The sequence below is a fragment of the Podarcis raffonei genome, chromosome 7 (assembly GCF_027172205.1).
Source record: "Podarcis raffonei isolate rPodRaf1 chromosome 7, rPodRaf1.pri, whole genome shotgun sequence".
Classification (NCBI taxonomy): Eukaryota; Metazoa; Chordata; class Lepidosauria; order Squamata; family Lacertidae; genus Podarcis; species Podarcis raffonei.
Window position 1 is genome coordinate 71,001,117 of NC_070608.1, and position 19,008 is coordinate 71,020,124.

Below are 19,008 nucleotides of genomic sequence, written 5' to 3' on the forward strand. Positions count from 1 at the left end.
ACCCAAAATACCATTACTGCATTATGTGCTTCTGCTTTCTGCTCAAGATTTTGAGACAGGTGGTCTAGAAATGCAAAACAAGTAACTTTAGACAAACGAAACAAAAAAACTACTCAGATACCGTACATTATAATATAGCCCATTCACTGCTGCCAGTAAAAGGATTGGCTCACATCTGCAAGGCATCTCTATTCAATCTGCTTAAGAGCTTAGGGTTTTTTTGTGTATATATCTTAAATAGCTGTTGCAGCAAAATCAACGGTTTCAAGTGGAACCCTTAAATTAATCTTTAAGGGGCCTCAACAAAATGTTTTGTTTTGTTTGAGAGTTCTTTAGGGCACCACTGTCCTCTATAAGCTTATCCCCTTTCCTCAGTCCTATGGAGTAGTTTCTATTCTTTTCTTTTTATTCTTTTTTATTATTCTTTTAGCATGGCTTCATGGAAATTGAGTTCTTGAAGCTCAGGTTTTTGTCAGCACTGAATAAAATAGGTCCCTAGCTATATTGACTACCTCCCCCTTCCCAACCCCTTCTGATTTGCCAGCAGGCTACACCCAGAATCATAGAAGCATGGAATAGTAGAGTTGGAACGGGCTCAGAGGGCCAGCTAGTCTAACCCACTACAATGAAGGAATCTCAACTAAAGCATCCATGACAGACAACCATCCAACGTCTGCTTAAAAACTACCAAAAACTACCACCGTCTGATGGAGTCTGTCCACTGTCAAAGTTTCCCCCCAATGTTTAGTTAGAATCTCCCTTCTTGTAACTTGAACCCATTGCTTCAGGTCCTTGCCTGTGGAACAGGAGAAAACAAGTTTGCTCCATCTTACATGTGACAGCTCTTAAGATTTTTGGGAACCTAACTCCCTCAAATGTTGAGGAAGGGTTGAGGGAGTTGGGTATGTTTAGCCTGGAAAAGAGGCTTATGAGGATAACACTTGGTTTCCAGACCCTTGGTCATTTTGGTCACCCTCATCTTAGTCAGCTTCTTGGTCAGCTTCTTCTTAAATTCTGGTGCCCAGATCTAGACACAGTACTCTAACCAAGGCAGAATAGAGCAGTACTATTACTTCCCTTGATTGGGACACCAGACTTCTGTCGATGCAGCCTAGAATAGCATTAGCCTTTTTGTTCTTGTTTTTGCTGCTGCTGCTGCATCACACTGTCGATTCATGTTAAACTTGTGCTCTGCTAAGATACCTAGATCTTTCTCACTTGTATTACTGGTAAGCCAGGTGTCCCCCATCTTATGTTTGTGCAGCTGGTCATTCCTGTCTAAGTGACTAACCCACAATGACAAATCCCCTTTCTCTACCTTAGAAGGCAGCAAGTGGGTTATCAGCAGGGCTTTTTTTCAGCCAGAACTCACCAGAACTCAGTTCTGGCACCTCTCAGGTGGTCCACATTGTCATTATAAGAGAACAAAAAGGTGAAGGTAAAGGACCCCTGACAGTTAAGTCCAGTTGCACATGACTCTGGGGTTGCGGCACTCATCTCACTTTACTGGCCGAGGGAGCTGACGTTTGTCCGCAAACAGTTTTTCCGGGTCATGTGGCTAGCATGACTAAGCCACTTCTGGCGAAACCAGAGCAGCACACGGAAACGCCGTTTACCTTCCCTCTGGAGCGGTAGCTATTTTTCTAACTTGCACTTTGACGTGCTTTCGAACTGCTAGGTTGGCAGGAGCTGGGACTGAGCAACGGGAGCTCACTCCGTCATGGGGATTCGAACCGCTGACCTTCCGATCGGCAAGCTCTAGGCTGAGTGGTTTAGACCACAGCACCACCTGCGTCACTCTATAAGAGAACAAGGGAGGTGTTAATAGCAATTCTGGCACCTCTTTTTCTAGAAAAATTGCACTGGTTATCAGCATACTCATTCACTATCAGTAGCCTTGGATCTGAAGGGGTTAGGGATTAGGATGGAAAACCACTCCTACAAGTCCATCTTGTAGAGTAAAGGCGGGTCAGTTCCAATCTTGATATGTGTCATTTAATTGTTTAGTTACTGAATTTAATAGAAAATTAGTGAGCTCTTGAAAAAGAACATTCTGGCATTGAAGCCTAGTTCCAGAGGTGGTTTTAGGGCATTGTCACCTGTGCAACCACTACACACTGGGCATTGCCCTGCAGGGGACACCAAAACAATGGAGTGCAAGAGGCTGAGGGGGCAGGGACATGACTGAATTTCAGCATCACATAGGGCACCATTGAAATTTGAGAGCCCCAAGTTTGCCACTACTAGTTCTCACTAAAGAGGTATTGTCTGGGTATAATTCATGCCCAGATAGATGGAGAAAGAGTCTTTTAAAAAACCCCAGATATTTCAATGTCAGATATAACATTACAAAGCACATGTACCTAACACAACCTACTGGGTGATCTTGAATGTCAACATCCCTCAGTCCTCTTTCCTTCAGCGGAATGCTTATGGCATAACAGCATTTTACAACGTGCAGTGAGCCTGCAAAATGAAATGATAGAAACATCCAAATTAATAAATGGCATTTTTGTGGGGGATTTTGCTGTCTTCTAATAAAGTGTGGGCTGAGTTTTATTTTTTGCCAGCCTCATTAGAAAAGCAAGAGAACAGTTCAGCAAAATATAGGGAAACAGCTCAGTGGCTTCCCGCAGTGACAAGATGCTGAGCTCTAAAGCATGCTGCAGAGTTAAACAACAGGAAGTAGAATGTGGTTCGTTTTCATTGTCAGCTGACTGTGAGGGTGACAAGGGATTGTGCATGCTCTGTTTTAAAGTTGCTAGAGGTTAGAGTGAACTCTGTATCATGCTTGTGTATGACTCTGCATAACAAATTAAACACATTACCATGGTGATTGCTATAGTAACATTTAAACTGGCATAATTGCTAACAAATCCCCACCACTGATCTCAGCGGGGCTTGCTACATCTTGGTGCACCTCCAGAATCTGAAGAGAACCTTTTGCACTAAAATAGCTTTGAAAGATGTAGCACAACAAATATATACATATGCCTGACCCTAAGCAATTTTACTTGGCTGAAATCCACCCTTCCCTACTCAGAAAATAAATGTTGAACTTATCCATTGTTAATATAATTACCCAATTTAAATCATCACTCCAGAATGACTGACACATTAGCATGATGGCTGATCTCCCAAAATTAAAGCAAAGCTTTACTCCTGCTATGACCCCTGGCAGTTGCCATCTTAGTTTCCTAAAAATTCCATGACCTGGAAGTTTCATCATTCCATGAGTGTGAGTTAAAAGTTAAAACCCTGTCAAATGAGTCTTGCCAGTAGCACTTCTTCAAATAATCTCAGTGACTGAACTGGGATTTAAGGCTTCAGGTGGCCCCAAACGTACCATGGACCTAAATTGTTCAGGCTTTTGTAAATTAAAACAAGGACATTGAAACTGGCTCAGTAGTACATGGGCAGCCAGTGCAATATGCTGTTGGCCTTGTTCCCCCATCAGCAGTGTAGCTGCTACATTCTGCACCAGTGGAATAGCATGGACTGCCAATGCCTGGGGCCGTGCAGAGGGGGCGGGTTGGAGGGAGGGAAATGGACAGAGTACACATGAGCATCCAACTGTCTAATGACATCCATGTCACCCAGGAGATTGCAGTCAGAGAAATAAGAAAATAAGAGTCATTCCGTTCTCTGGAGAGGTCACTTTCTGGTTTGCATGGAGAATCTGTTTTCAGTATTGCCCAGTGGCAGAAGCATGCAGCTGTATTGAGGCAGCACTGAGTGTTTTTGCACCCCCTAGCAATTTTGCGCCCGGGGCAACTGCCCCATGCCCCCCATGCTATGCCACTGTTCTGAACCAGCTGGAGCTTCTGAGCTAGGGCAAAATGCAGCCCCATATAGAGTGCATTGCAATAATCCAGCCCCAAGGTCTATTATGGCTGACTGTCCTTGTTTAGGAATGACTGAAGGTCTTGGACCAGGCAAAGCTTGTAAAAGGCACTCCTAGCCAAAGACAAAACATGGGTTTCTTGTTAGAAACATGAACTACACAATTACTTCTTCAAAGGGAACACAACCTCATCCAGAGCAGGTGACTTGCATATTTTCTGGACTTGAGAAATACCCACCGAAAGTGCCCCTGTCTTCCCAGATTGATTAAGCACCAGTTGGCCCTCCTTCAGATCCCCACTGAATTCTTCATCCTCATTCTCAGGTGACATTAACAGTGCATGTAACCATTACATTCAAACATCATTTCTCTGATTAAAATAGGGATGTCCTATTCCCTTCTTCTTCTTCTTCTTCTTCTTCTTCTTCTTCTTCTTCTTCCTCTCCCAACTGACTCGGTTGTCCCAGCTTCCAACATATATAAAAACACAATAAAGCATTGACATAAAAAAAAAAACCTTCTCTATACAGGGCTGCCTTCAGATGTCTTCTAAAGGTTGTATGCTTACTCATCTCCTTGGCTCAGGGGGTCACATAAGTCCATACCCTCCAACATTCCTCCGATGAAAACAGCAACATCCTAAGAAAAAGCAGGATATTCCAGGATCAAATCAGAAACCAGGACAGCTTCTGTAAATCCAGGACTGTCCCTGGAACACAGGGACACTTGGAGTGTCTGGAAACCTGTCCAACTACAGTGTTTAAGAAACCAAAGTTTACAATGGCTTGCTTGAGTGGATGCATTCAGAACATTTTTCTTTTTTCTTTTTTCCAATTGTGTGCATTAAAATGCCTGTTCATGCTTGATATGAACTGAATGCTTTATTGATAAACTGCGAAGAGGTAAAAATATTTGCCGTTGTAATGCTAAAACTTACGGATGGAATAAAGAGATAAGAAAGCAAGCCTGATGGCTTGACTATATCCTGCAGGATGGAATTTGATCCAGAGATTAAGAAGAAAAACACAAGACATCCACTATAAAAGTCTATTCCTTTTTAAGATTCACTAGGCCCAAGTTAAGTTGCATTAAGGATAAGTTGCTAGTATAATGCAGGCGACATACATGCAGTGGGGTGAGGATGGAGTTTGAAGACTAGGATTATACTATTGCATTAACTCCAGATGCAATGGCTTCTAAAACAAAATATCAATAAATAATAATAATAATAATAATAATAATAATAATAATAATTTGTACCCTGCCCATCTGGCTGAGTTTCCCCAGCCATTCTGGGCGGCTTCCAACAAAGATTAAAAATACATTAAAACGTCACATATTAAAAACTTCCCTGAACAGGGCTGTCTTTAGATGTCTTCTAAAAGTCTGGTAGTTGTTTATCTCTTTGACATCTAATGGGAGGGTGTTCCACAGGGCGGGCACCACTACCGAGAAGGCCCTCTGCCTGGTTCCCTGCAACCTCACTTCTCACAGTGAGGAAACCACCAAGAAGGCCCTCAGAGCTGGACCTCAGCGTCCGGGCTGAACAGTGGGGGTGGAGACGCTCCTTCAGGTATACTGGGCCGAGGCTGTTTAGGGCTTTAAAGGTCAACACCAACACTTTGAATTGTGCTCGGAAACAAGGCTTAAACGATCACTGAAACCCACTTCCCACTGTAGAATTTTTCCACATGATCATATTAAGATCCCTATTGGGTGAGACCAAGACTCCATCCAGTTCAGCGTCCAGCATCCTGCATCCTACACTGACCATTCAGATGCGCCTCCGAGAAATCCACTGGCAGGGCATGCAGGTGGCAGCCTACCCTACTGTTGCTGACAAGCAACGTGTAATCGGTGGCATGATATCTATTGTGAGTTGGAGAAAACATCCATCAGATATTGCAGATTGACATTTCTTCCTATTCCGTGGTAAACATAGGGTTTTCCTAGGGAAAGCAGTGGCACAAAACCTATTACAACCTACTGGACGAAAGAGGAACCTATTGAAGTTGAGCCTAGAAGTCACAGACCAAATGGAAGACATTGCTGGACAGAGAGAAGCATAGGTGAGCCCTTAGTCTCTCTGACTTTAGCCTCATCCAGGCATTCTTAAATTGCATCCATTGAAGGGTCTGCAGGGTTCATTACAGCCCTTTGGTAGGCCTAAAGAAAATATGGAAACTCTAGTCAGGAGGAAGAATCTGAATGGGATTGAAGAGCTTTATGGGGCTGAATATGGGTGGCTGTTTGTTGTTTTCCTAAGAGCTGGAAGCGATATGATAGAGGTATTCTTTACTCTTCTTCAGCTCACTCATTCTGTTGTTTTCTTTTAAGTAAAACAGTTTTTTCAAGGCTGGGTAATACTTTGATCAGGAACGACAGTGGGAGAAATTCTTCTGCTAATTTGAGTTCTTTGTTTACAGCTTTTTATATAGTAAAATAAGGTGCTGTTTGAAATTGCTGTTTTATAGCCATAGATCTTTGTGTGCCATATATGTTCTTTTGGCCACGAGAAAGAAACTAGCATCTCTCAAATACTGCCGTCATGTAGAGGCACCAGTTGACATACATTGCACTTCCTTTTTAAAAATAAATTAAAATAAAGCTGCAGCATGAACAGCCTTCACCTTACTGGCAGCTTCATACACTCTCAAGCCATCAGCAAGCACCAGCTGGCTCCTTGACCATTACCACTGTTATTCCAGCAGTGACATAGAATGGTCACAGTCATCTATGGAAACGAACAAAACAAAGGACTTAGTATCATTTGATTCTGAAATGAAAGTTCCCTGAGTGAACTGTGCTCCCAACAAGTAAATAAAGAAAAAGTCGGGAGATGGGTTGAGACTAGCAGTGCAATCCTAACCATGCCTAATGGAGAGAGATTTATTGGATTCAATAGCATGGAATGCTGTAGGCAACACTGTTTTTAAAGCCTTGATGCTTGCTGTTAAGTTGTGGGCGAACATATCAGACGACACAGCGATTCTTCACACAGTTCTGTTCTGGCCTTTGAATAAACAAGAGCTGTTTGAAGAATCGCTGTGTCGTCTAAGGAGCTCAGTCAGCCTGCTTATATAGAGCTCCAGAACAATGTAACTGTAGCAACTTTCTAAAACTATCCAATCACTGAACGTCACTTTCGATCCTTCATTTGCATACAAACTATCCAATCACTGAATGTCACTTTCGATCCTTCATTTGCATAACTATCTACAGTATCCCTCTGCTGGCCCAGGGCGAGAACTTCAGTACATAACACTTGCACACATAGGGTGGAATGTGGGAACAGAGGCGGAGCTTCATACTCTGACACCGGGGGGCAGAGAGCAGGCGGGGTAGGGACTGGCATGCGTCCTGGGGACATGGCGTCCCACCGCAGGGGCATGGCACATGTCCTGGTGGTGTGAAGCGCCGCCTGCGGGGGCGTGGTGCCCAGCGCCGGTGGGGGGCAGCTGCAATGGCACCCCACCGGGATCACAGTGCCGGGGGCCGTGCGCTCTCCCCGCACTCCTCTTCCTCCGCCACTGTGTGGGAATTGAGATTAGAATGCCTGTACACTGTGCCAAAGTCAGCAATTTCACACCTTCAATGCTGCATTTGTGATTGGTGTAAATTGCGCACCTTTCTGAGAAGAGTGTGGGAAACAGAAGACAGTCTTATGCCTTCCGCTGTATGTACTTTGTACAGTGGTACCTTGGGTTAAGTACTTAATTCATTCTGGAGGTCCGTTCTTAACCTGAAATTGTTCTTAACCTGAAGCACCACTTTAGCTAATGGGGCCTCCTGCTGCCACCGTGCCGCCAGAGCACAATTTCTGTTCTCATCCTGAAGCAAAGTTCTTAAATTGAGGTACTATTCCTGGGTTAGCGGAGTCTGTAACCTGAAGCGTATGTATCCCGAGGTACTACTGTAATGTACTTGTGCCTGTTGTTCTCTCAGAGCTGGAGAGAACGGACACCATTATGCTTTGGTTTGTACGTAGTGTGTGAATAAATAGTAGATTAGCTCTATGATGTCTCACGCTTCTTGCTGTGTTCTGCCAGAAGCTTAGTGTGCATATATCATTATGATGTATGTTGCTAGAAGCACACTGGAAAAGAAGGGAGATGCCTTTTCCAGAGCTGCGCATACCAGAGGCTGCTTAGAGTTCCAGGGGCTTGCAGGCACCCCAGGGCGTTTTCCAACAGCCAGTTCCTAAGCTATTTACACCAGGGTGGCACAACCGAAAAGACTTGGATTGGGCTCATTGCAATCATGTGCTGGCTTGACCCAACCATACCTTCCAAACAACCCATTTTGGCAGTTTCTGTTGGCACCATTTGCAGAGGTGCATTGAGGTGTTCCTCTGTTGACAACTGAGCTCCCTAAATGATAGGCGCCAGCAGAGCTGTTACCCCAGGCAAACCCCTTCCAGCATGGCAGGTCAGAGGTCTGGCTTACTCTGCATCAATCCATCCCCGATAATTATTCCTTGTTCAACCTTTAAGTCTCTTCCTCCATCTTTACCAAATCCTCATCTCACACAATGTGTTTTCATCTGCTGGCATTGCTCATGTCAGACAAAAGCACATAAATTTACACCTGCAATCAGATGCACTGCTATCCAATATAATCTTTGCCTGTTGTACAGATTCTTTAGGGAGGAGTTTGAGCCACACATGGTCAAAATGGTGGAGACGGATATCTAGCAACCATCAAAGGAGGGATCCTGCCCCCTAATCTAAGTCATTTTGATTCAGCCCTGCATGGAAGACTTTTCTAGCTGTCACTGCTACAGGAGATAACACCCACATTCAGGAAAAAATAACTGCCTAACAGTTCAAGCCGGATAAGCAAACACAATCAGCATATGTTACGCTGTGTGGATTGTATAATACTGTAAAGTATGCAAACATGACTAAATTAATACTCTTCAGTGATCTCTAATTAAAGTCTTTGTGGTCTTTTTCTTTAACTCTGTGTATACATCCACATTCTTGTTTGCTATTGTCCCAACCTGCATTTTTTTAGACAAAACATAACAGGATGCACAGATTTCGACACTTTCAGCAAACCATAAAATTCAACATGCAGAGAACCTCATTATAAGTGTTGTGGTTTTTTACCTCTCCATAGCACATTGTACTTTGATTTCTAAACAGGAATGCTAGTAGTATAACATCATTTACAGTGTAGCTTCTTATGTGCAAGAATCAATATGCATATTTATTTTTAAATAGTCCCCATGAGACTGTGGATTCATCGAGAACATGAACCGTTAGACTACACAATCTTCTTTTAATAACAAGAGGATTTACAGGTTTAAGCTAACAACAGAAGGGGTCCCCGGTTGAAATAGCAATTCTCTGAAGCAGGAAACACAACAGCTACTGGTTATTTAGTATAAAGCATCTAATATCTATGATTGCTAGGGTTTCCTAAGCTTGGGTCTCCAGCTGTTTTTGGACCACCACTCCCATCATCCCTAGCTAGCAGAACCAATGGTCAGGGATGATGGGAAGTAGTCCAAAAACAACTGGAGACTCACCATTGCTGTCCAAACCTGTGAGAGAAGACTGTGTTTAAGCTGGGAAACAGTCCACTGAGGTAGGATTATTATAGAATATCTCTGTGCATGTTAATTCTCAAAAGAATATACTTCTCAAAATAATTAACCATATGCTCACGCTACAGTAATCAAACACAGCTTCTCTCTGTGTTACAGTTTTGAAGACACGTGTAGGCAGTGCTTTTTTCCTGGGGGGATGCAGGGGTACACCTACCCCTAAACATTTTGTGAATCTAAATTTGACCTCATTGAGGGGCAGTATTTCAATATGAGTAGGAAAACAAGAGTACCCCTAAACATTTTTTTTAGAAAAAGGCACAGAATGTAGGTATCTTTTCCTTCAAACAAGCCAGGAAATCACAATGCACACATTGACAACGTATTCACATCAGGTAATTAAATAAAAAATCAGCTTCCAGCAGAGTATAAAAACATAATAAAACACCAAACGTTAAAAACTTTCCAACACAGGGCTACCTTCTGATGTCCTCTAAAAATTGTGTAGTTCTTTATCTCCTTGGCATCTGATAGGAGACGTTCTACAGGGAGGGTGCTACAGCTGAGAAGGCCCTCTGCCTGGTTCCCTGTAACTTCACTTCTCACAGTGAGGGAACCGCCAGAAGACCCTTGGAAGTGGACCACAGTGTCCGGGCTGAATGATGGGGGATGGAGATGCTCCTTTAGATATACTGGGCCTAGCATGTTTAGGGCTTTAAAGGTCAGCACCAATACTTTGAATTTCCATGAGGACCCTAGTTAATAGTGGTGGAAAGGCTCTATCCTTCCCTCCCCACCTGTGATCCTGATGAGAAGGGTTAAATCTTCCTCATACTACGGTCCCAATGGAAAATGGGGTGGCGGGGCACACACATTTTTTAAAAAATTCCCTGACATGGTTGTCATCCATGCTAGGTATGGCTAACCTGTGGGCCTCTAAATGCTGTTGGTCTACAACATCCATCAAAACCTGCCAGCATGGCCAATGGTCAAGGGTGATAGAAGTTGCTGTTCAGCATAATCTGCAAGTTAGCTACCCATGCCCTCAGCAACTGTATTACAAAGAGTTGTCATGCACAGCCATCTTTATTTTGATTAGACTATATTTGTAAGACAGTGTTTTTCAAGCACTGATCTGTGAAACACAGGGATTTGATGGAAACTTATTAGGAGCTTTTGTGTGAGAGAATCATTAACTGGTCCAGAAAGAACAAACTTGCTCTGCAAACTGAGCCGCAGGAAAATGTTGCATTTTCATTCACTTTGTTCAATCGTGAGGCCTACATTTTGTATAAGAATTTGCAGCCTTGAAGATGAATCAGAATCCTCAGCAGCTCATTACATTTCTGGGGCAGATGCACTTTGGCCCATAAATCAATTTAGGAATGGTTCCCCGAAGACAGACAAGCCTGAAAACAACTTAGGTTGTACATTTGGACTATTTCTTTTAAAAGTTGTTCTTAAATTCACCCAAACTTTTTATCTATTTCACAGATCGTTTGAAAAAGGAATACAACATTATTTGCTCGGGGTTTTTTTCTGGCTAAAGCAAGAGACGTATTGAGCCTAGCGGACTCTTTGCAGAAGGAGCAAACGATGAGAACTAGCTACTGCTTGTCATTTCTAATCTGGACTTGTATGATTCACGAAGTCCACACTTCACCATCGCCGAAAAGGACTAACATGTATTTGCAAACTGAACGGATAATGGGCTTGTCTAAGGACCACGGAAAAGCACTTCATCGAACCAAGCGAGGATGGATGTGGAATCAGTTTTTTTTACTGGAAGAATACACCGGTCCAGATACTCAGTATGTAGGCAAGGTAAGCACTGTGATCAAAAAACGATTTGATGAGATGACAGAATTCTAGAATAAATGTAATAGATTTTTTGTTTCTCGGCAGCAGCATTGAAGCAAGGCAGATTGAATATAGCTTTCTAGCGGAGGGAGAAAAGGAATTTACACCTCTGTTTATGGAATGTGCCTGATTTTTGGAAGAAGACAGATAACTTAGAGGCATTCCCCACAGAGGAGGGGGAAATGCTCCTCTGCTAAAGGTAAAGGTCCAGTCGTGACCGACTCTGGGGTTGCAGCACTCATCTTGCTTTATTAGCTGAGGGAGCCGGCGTACAGCTTCCAGGTCATGTGGCCAGCATGACTAAGCCGCTTCTGGCAAACCAGAGCAGCGCACAGAAACACCGTTTACCTTGCCACCAGAGCGGTACCTATTTATCTACTTGCACTTTGACATGCTTTCAAACTGCTATGTTGGCAGGAGCAGGGACCGAGCAATGGGAGCTCACCCCGTCACAGGGATTCAAACTGCCGACCTTCTGATCGGCAAGTCCTAGGCTCTGTGGTTTAACCCACAGCGACATATTTGTAGGAGAGGACTATAACAGTCACATAACTTTTCCATGATTATAAAGAACAATCACACCAATTAGATTCTGAGCAAGCAGATGCTTAATTGAAGCACAGTATAGAATAAATGCTTCTCCATGCAAAAAAAGAGAGAGAGAGAAATCGTTTTACAAAAAACAGGAAAAGCTTAATCATGTTTTGAGAAAAGGAAAAGGATAGGTAGAAAATTTAATTGTGTATGGAATGATAATTGAGTATCCATGAGATAAGTGACAAATAGTAATTAACAACAGTATAATTTGAACACAATTATGAACAAGATGATAAACAATGTAACAAGATATAAAATAATGCCAAGATATAAATCCTTCTCCGTCAGGAGGATGGCTCACATGATCTTCCTGAGTTGGTGCTACATGTAGCATGGGGAGGGGGGTTTGCAATGGATCTTCCTATAGTTCGCATAAGAAATCTCTGTCCTCCCTTGTAACTCAGCAAAGCCCACATGTTGGTGCAATGTTTGCAAAGAGCCTAACTGCATAAAACCCCATGCAGCCCCAAACCAAACAATCAACATCCAGCATTAAACCTACCTGAGAAGCAATTGCTGTGTTTGCAGACCTTCCAAGTGCCCCTGTTTTCCAGGGACAGTCCCAGATTTACAGAAGCTATCCCGGTTTTTGGTTTGATCCTGGAATGCCCTGCTTTTCCTTAGGGCATCCCTATTTTCATTGGGGAAATGTTGGATGGTATGTCCCTATTTTCATGAGGAAATGAGCCAAGGAGATAAGTACTTATCCAACCTTTAGAAGACATCTGAAGGCAGCCCTGTATAGGGAAGGTTTAATGTTTAATGTTTTATTATGTTTTTATATATGTTGGAAGCCACCTAGAGTGGCTGGGGCAATCCAGTCAGATGGGTGGGGTATAAATAAAATCATTGTTATTTTTAGAGAATAGAATGTCCCTATTTTCATCGGAGAAATGTTGGAGGGCATGTGTTTGGTCCTATATGAAGTGAAATTTACATTTGTGGACATCCAGTAGCCTCAGGGATGTGATACATATATGTGGTGGGTGGGGCAGGAAGATATGATCTTGCCTTCACTCCAAGTAGTAGCCTCTACCAGTGGCATCTGCTGCCCATTGGGAATGGTAGGGAGAGACAGAACCAATGACAGGGAGAGCCAACTACTTCTACTTTTGTCCCCATCCTTGCTGAGTTCTACAAGGGCAATATTGAGGCTAAGGAGGAGAAGGGTTGCCATATGTCCTCTTTTTCCAGGACACGTCCTCTTTTTCATAGATAGATTCGTCATAGTTATCCATAGTCAAAAGCAGAAGTTTTTTGCTCTTCAAAATATGGCAAGCCTAAGAAAGAAGGCAGGGCAGGTTGTGAGATATGAGCTTCCAAAATGCTAAGTAAAAGGGTAATACACACAGGGGCTGCATCATTCTAAGAAATAATATTTTGAGGTAATATACATTGCTCCTGAAGCAGTTGTGTAAGTTGGCACAGTTAATAGCAGTCTTTTTGTACTTTAGTCTGTTTGGAGTAAGCTCAGCAGTTATAGTTTATAACGAGAAGAATTTAAATTTTAAAATAGTTAGAAAAAAATAGAATATGCAGCTGGAATGGGAAACTTTAGGGAAGCATGGAAGGATGGAGGCGAAGTTGATGGAATAGAATTATGGATTGATGTAATCAATGTATCTTTTTTATTTTGTTTCTTCCTTTTCTTTCACTTTCTTCTTTTATTTTTCAGTTCTGTATATTGTACGCTTATAAATTTATAAATTTTTTTAAAGAGTCTTTTTGTGTTGTCAGAGCAGCTGAGCAGTAGGTCTGTTCAGTTCTGCTGCTGCCTGCCTCATAGTTAGTCAGAGTCTGTAAGAGTTTTAGTCTTAATGATAAATTTATGTAATACATTAGTAAGCTAAGTAATACCTGCCTGCCTTGTACATATATATTTAATCGAACAAGTGCAAGGGTGCTGCGAGTTAAAGTTATTGCTATTTAAACTTTAAAATGTTTTTTATAGGAGGGAAAAGGGATAAAATAGAAGGGTTAAACAACCCAGCCCCAGGTTTCCGCATAAGCTCTGTTAATGGGAATTAAATATAATTGCTAAATAAACTAATATGTATTAAGCTTTGCAAGTGTGAAACTGAAAAGATAACAATAAGCTAATTTATTTTCCCTAATTAAAACCTACGGTGTGTCCCATGCAGGTAAGGGCTGACTAAGGGCAGAGTGAGTTTGGTGGGTCAGAGTCTCATTTGTCCTAATGGATCAACCACTATTGGATTCTTCTAAGTGAGAAGATATTACAAACCAGCTGCATATGAACAAACTGGGGCAAATGACAGTACAGTGGTACCTCGGGTTATGTACTTAATTTGTTCTGGAGGTCCGTTCTTAACCTGAAACTGTTCTTAACTTGAAGCACCACTTTAGCTAATGGGGCCTCCTGCTGCTGCCGCACCACCGGAGCAAGATTTCTGTTCTGAAGCAAAGTTCTTAACCTGAAGCACTATTTCTGGGTTAGCGGAGTCTGTAACCTGAAGCGTATGTAACCTGAAGCATATGTAACCCGAGGTACCACTGTATCTTCATTCAGAAACTATGTTCATCATACAGTGTAGCCTTTTGCACAGACTAAGAGTCAGGTTTGGTTCTAAAGCAAATGGTTGCTTTTGTGCCACTCTTGGTAATGTATGGAGCAACATGGGCAGGGATAGCAACAAAGTTACTTTCCATTAAGGAAGGACAACATGGGGGGGGGGGGGGAATTACTGAAACAAGAATACTGAGGGGTCCCTTCAAGGGGTTCAGCTTCTTAAGGAAGACTGGACCTTCAGAGAGACCGTACCTTTTAAGGCTGAAACCAGTCAGGAAATGAACAGAGACCATATAAAAGCAAAGCGGCTATAAGCCTGATCTTTATTAACTGTTGCAACAGGGTGCTCGCTGCCACACGCAGGAGGCAGGAGGAACCCAGGACAAAGGTGTGCAAGCCCTTATATAGACTTTTGAACTGCCCACCCTGGAGCCCAAGACCACCACACCATACATCATATGTACATCAGAGAAGGGGCGGACTACAACAGAAATCTGAGTGTGTTGTTTTTATCCTGTCTGCCAGGTTACCTGATTGGATTACCTGGGCATCCTAGCCACTCTTTTGTTATGATAACTACTCAGTTCCTGAATCCAGGTCACAGGCTCACCCTATTCATATCTTAACTGTGCCCTTGAGACAGGATTTGTGAGCAAAGAGACAATGGAGAAGCTCCCCATTTCCTTCAACCTTGCAAAGAAATATTTGAGGTCAATTTGGAAGAGACAAATGGTCTCAGGACTTTTTCTGTGAGTCTCAGACATGTGGTCTATACATATATTTATGTGCTTGCTTGGTACATTTATGAACATTTACTATATATATGAGACCTTAATATTCTTATAACATTACTATACCATTAGCCCAGTTCATGTCTCATTCAGATGTTACCCACCATACTGAGAGACGGTACACCAACCATGTAGGAATCAGATCTTGGGGGCATGTAAGAAGTATGCCAACCCTAAAGCCTTTAAGCAAAACAAGATATTTGAAAAAATAATAATTTGAAAACCAAGCCCAGGCATTGTAATTCATAGTTGTTCACCTTTCTGTTAATCAGCCTGGGGAGACAGAAAATGGGTTTTCCATTTTCCACCTAAAAAATGTTGCATGCGTTACATTTTTGCTTCTGCCCTTGTTGTTGTTGTTTGCTTTTCATTCTCCAAAGCACACATTTCCTTCTAGACCTCAGTGCTTGGTCCCTTTGATTAAGCTGTAGTTCAAGTTAGGGATGTTTTCAAAATTCCTCATTGACCTTGGAATTCCAAATCACATGGTCTTGTTTCCAAGTGTAAACGATGCGTCAGGAATCCCCCTTTTACCCACCTTTTGTTTACACATTATCTACAAAGTGCTGTGTGCAGACAAACTTTCGCACGGCTTTCAGTTCATTAGCATCTTCCCCCTACAAAACACACACATTGCCAAAGTGCACGTGTGCATTGACAAAAAAAAGTGATATTGATAAGATCGCATTATTAGTTGCATCAATACACTTTTTTCTTGGTGTTTTACTAATGTGCAGGAGTGCATGGGTACACTAGTGAAACATCACTCACTCACACACAGACAGACTGTGCGATAAATTGCCATATTGTTGAATACCGGTAGTATTGAAATAACATTGTGATAAGTGTTTCAACAAGGCAATGTATCTGTGAACAAAAGGTGGAGACTTAACAGCTTCCCAAGGGGTAGCTCAGCTGAACGGATAATTTGCAGATAATTTGCAGGCACCCTGTCTCCTGTTTTGTTTGTTCTCTTCCTCCTTCCTCCTAACGGATAAGAAATGATGATAAGCCCTCACACAAACCAGCAAACTCTTTCAGCTTCACCAATATCTTTCCACTTAAAGAGCATGGCTAATTATGTATAGCCTGCTAACAATCCAGGAGGGACACCCCCCCCCCCCCGCAATATGGCAAGACAATCAAAGATCCAGTGGCAAAGTAAACAAAGAACATAATCAAAGAATTGGAAAGTAATTCATTTTTCCCTCACACTGGTGTTTGTTGGTTCCCCCTAAATAGTTTCCCTCCATATTAAAAAGGAAGATTTTAAATAAATAAATAAATAACTAAATAAATAAATAAATAATTTTTTAAAAATATATATATTTTTGCTTGCTTGTCCTCCCTCCCGCCCTGGTGATATATTGTGATGTTGAAAATCAGATATCACACACACACTCATATCCTGATGCAACCATATGTATAACCACATTATGCATCTGATTCCACCAGAATTTATTTCATATAGTATTTTACCAATACACCCATGGACTTCTACACATTTACTAAAATGTGAAGCAAAAATAATCTTGAAGCAACTATATGATTATGTGAATGAATTAAAGAACACTGAAAGCTATGGAAAATTGTACAAACCCCAGTTCTGGGATTAAATTTTCATTTTAGAAAATTTGCTAATTAACCCAGAACTCAGGGACTGTGGGATGCAGAGTGACCCACAGAACAATGGAGAAATGGATTGGGCTGGTCTAAATGGCAGGCACTGATGATGCCTGTCCCTCACATCAGACGACAATGAATGATCAACTGACCTCTATTTTGCAGGCTGTTTCTAACAGATGTTCCCAAATGCCAATCTTTTATTAAATGGGAAGTACCAAAGAGTCATTTATTGAGTTCCTTTGGTTTAGCTAGTACTAGAGCAAAGGTTGTTCAGAAACCTCTTCTGTAGTTTTAGCTTGTGGACCATTTTTGTTTTAATGATATTTTACCTTTGCTCTCTGGAAGGAGAAAGCTGTTTTCTAGGTATCTTGCTATTGAAGACCTGTTTCATATGTGCCCATTTTATTTGGGTTTCCCCCCAGTTTCAAATGTGTGATATTTTCTGCAATGGTATGTGGCTAATAGCAATAAAAATGAACTGCATTTACTTTCCTGGAAGGGAATTTTGAAGAGACAGTGAGAGTTATACACCTGAGGGCAATTGTCAGGGCTGATATTAATATTCTTTTGGAAGCCGCCCAGAGTGGCTGGGGAAACCCAGCCAGATGGGCGGGGTATAAATAATAAATTATTATTATTATTATTATTATTATTATTATTATTATTATTATTATTATTATTGACATTGGAAGGGAACCAGCTCATCCACCCCTATGCTAGATCAAGACTCCTCAAATATCCACAAGTATTTCTTAATGCAATGCAGGGAAGCAAGGAACACAAAAATGCATGACTTATCCCCACTCCCAGGATTATGCAATGCCTTTTTGCTCTTCCATTTCATTGCAACAAATTGTATTTTGCTTATAGAGGATATAAAGAAAGCCCAACAACTTTTATGTGCTATAATACTGTTGAAAGTTTGGTTGGCTTCATCCGTGTAAATAAGTGGTGATAGAAGAATGGCAATGTTCCTTAATGACTGCTGATGATTCACCCAAATCGGCAATTTAGCAGCAGGGTTTTTCCCTCAGACCAATGGTGAGCATCACATGCGGTAGTGTGAGAGAGGAAAACATCAGCTTGAATGGAGAGAAACGATAGTGTGTGTTGTGTTGTGTTGTGTTGTGTGTGCGCACACAATGTCTCTAGCAATATACGTGCAGAATAGGTGAGAGTGACTGCACATGTTCTCTTGTGGGATCTGCTGAAGGAGTGCTTACTTGCTTTCAGTTCATTCTGCTTTTATATTTGTAAATACAGTGGTACCTCAGGTTACATACACTTCAGGTTACATATGCTTCAGGTTACAGACTCCGCTAACCCAGAAATAGTACCTCGGGTTAAGAACTTTGCTTCGGGATGAGAACAGAGATCGTGCTCCGGCAGCGCAGTGGCAGCGGGAGGCCCATTAGCTAAAGTGGTGCTTCAGGTTAAGAACAGTTTCAGGTTAAGAACGGACCTCCGGAACGAATTAAGTACTTAACCTGAGGTACCACTGTAGAGCAAACATTGCAAAGATGCCATATGATTCCCATCAGGGGAGCCAGCTATAGGGGGCGGAAGGTGCTTCAGCCCCCTAAATATTGGTGGGCAGAGGGCTGAGCCCCCCCCCCCATACTGAGGGGGCCGAAATCCCCTGACACTGGTTGCCTCCACGTGCCCCAGCCCAGGAGCAGGACAGGGGCTGGGACAAGTGAGGGCAAATTAGGCCCTCCAGGTGTCCTGTCCCCACCCAGCACATGCTGGGTGCACACTGAGCGGCGTCACATGATGTGTCACGCTACATGGCTGGGCCCCCTCAATGTGGGATGCAAGTTGGTGCCCCTGACTCCAGTGTTGTCTAATCCAAAAGGAATCTAAAAACGATGGTCATGACCCTGGATCTTCTTGCTCTGTGGCAGCGCATAACAATATATACTGTACTTTTCCATGTATAAGACTAGATTTATTTTACTCAAAAATAAGGTTTAAAATAAATTAAAGGTTAAAAATAAGGGACGCGGGTGGCGATGTGGGTTAAACCACAGAGCCTAGGACTTGCCGATCAGAAGGTTGGCGGTTCAAATCCCCGCAACGGGGTGAGCTCCCGTTGCTCGGTCCCTGCTCCTGCCAACCTAGCAGTTTGAAAGCACATCAAAGTGCAAGTAGATAAATAGGTACCGCTCCGGCGGGAAGGTAAACGGTGTTTCCGTGCACTGCTCTGGTT

The 19,008-nt window shown here is 42.4% G+C and overlaps 1 protein-coding gene across 1 annotated transcript in view; it reads left to right on the top strand.

Annotated features, from left to right (window-relative positions):
* CDH9 (cadherin 9) overlaps positions 1 to 19,008 on the top strand; it is a 133,127-nt gene that overhangs the window by 36,819 nt on the left and 77,300 nt on the right. The window contains exon 2 of the mRNA XM_053397098.1: positions 10,890 to 11,219. Within this exon, the coding sequence (XP_053253073.1) occupies positions 10,992 to 11,219 (228 nt within the window). The 5' untranslated portion in view covers positions 10,890 to 10,991. The remainder of the gene's footprint in view (positions 1 to 10,889; positions 11,220 to 19,008) is intronic.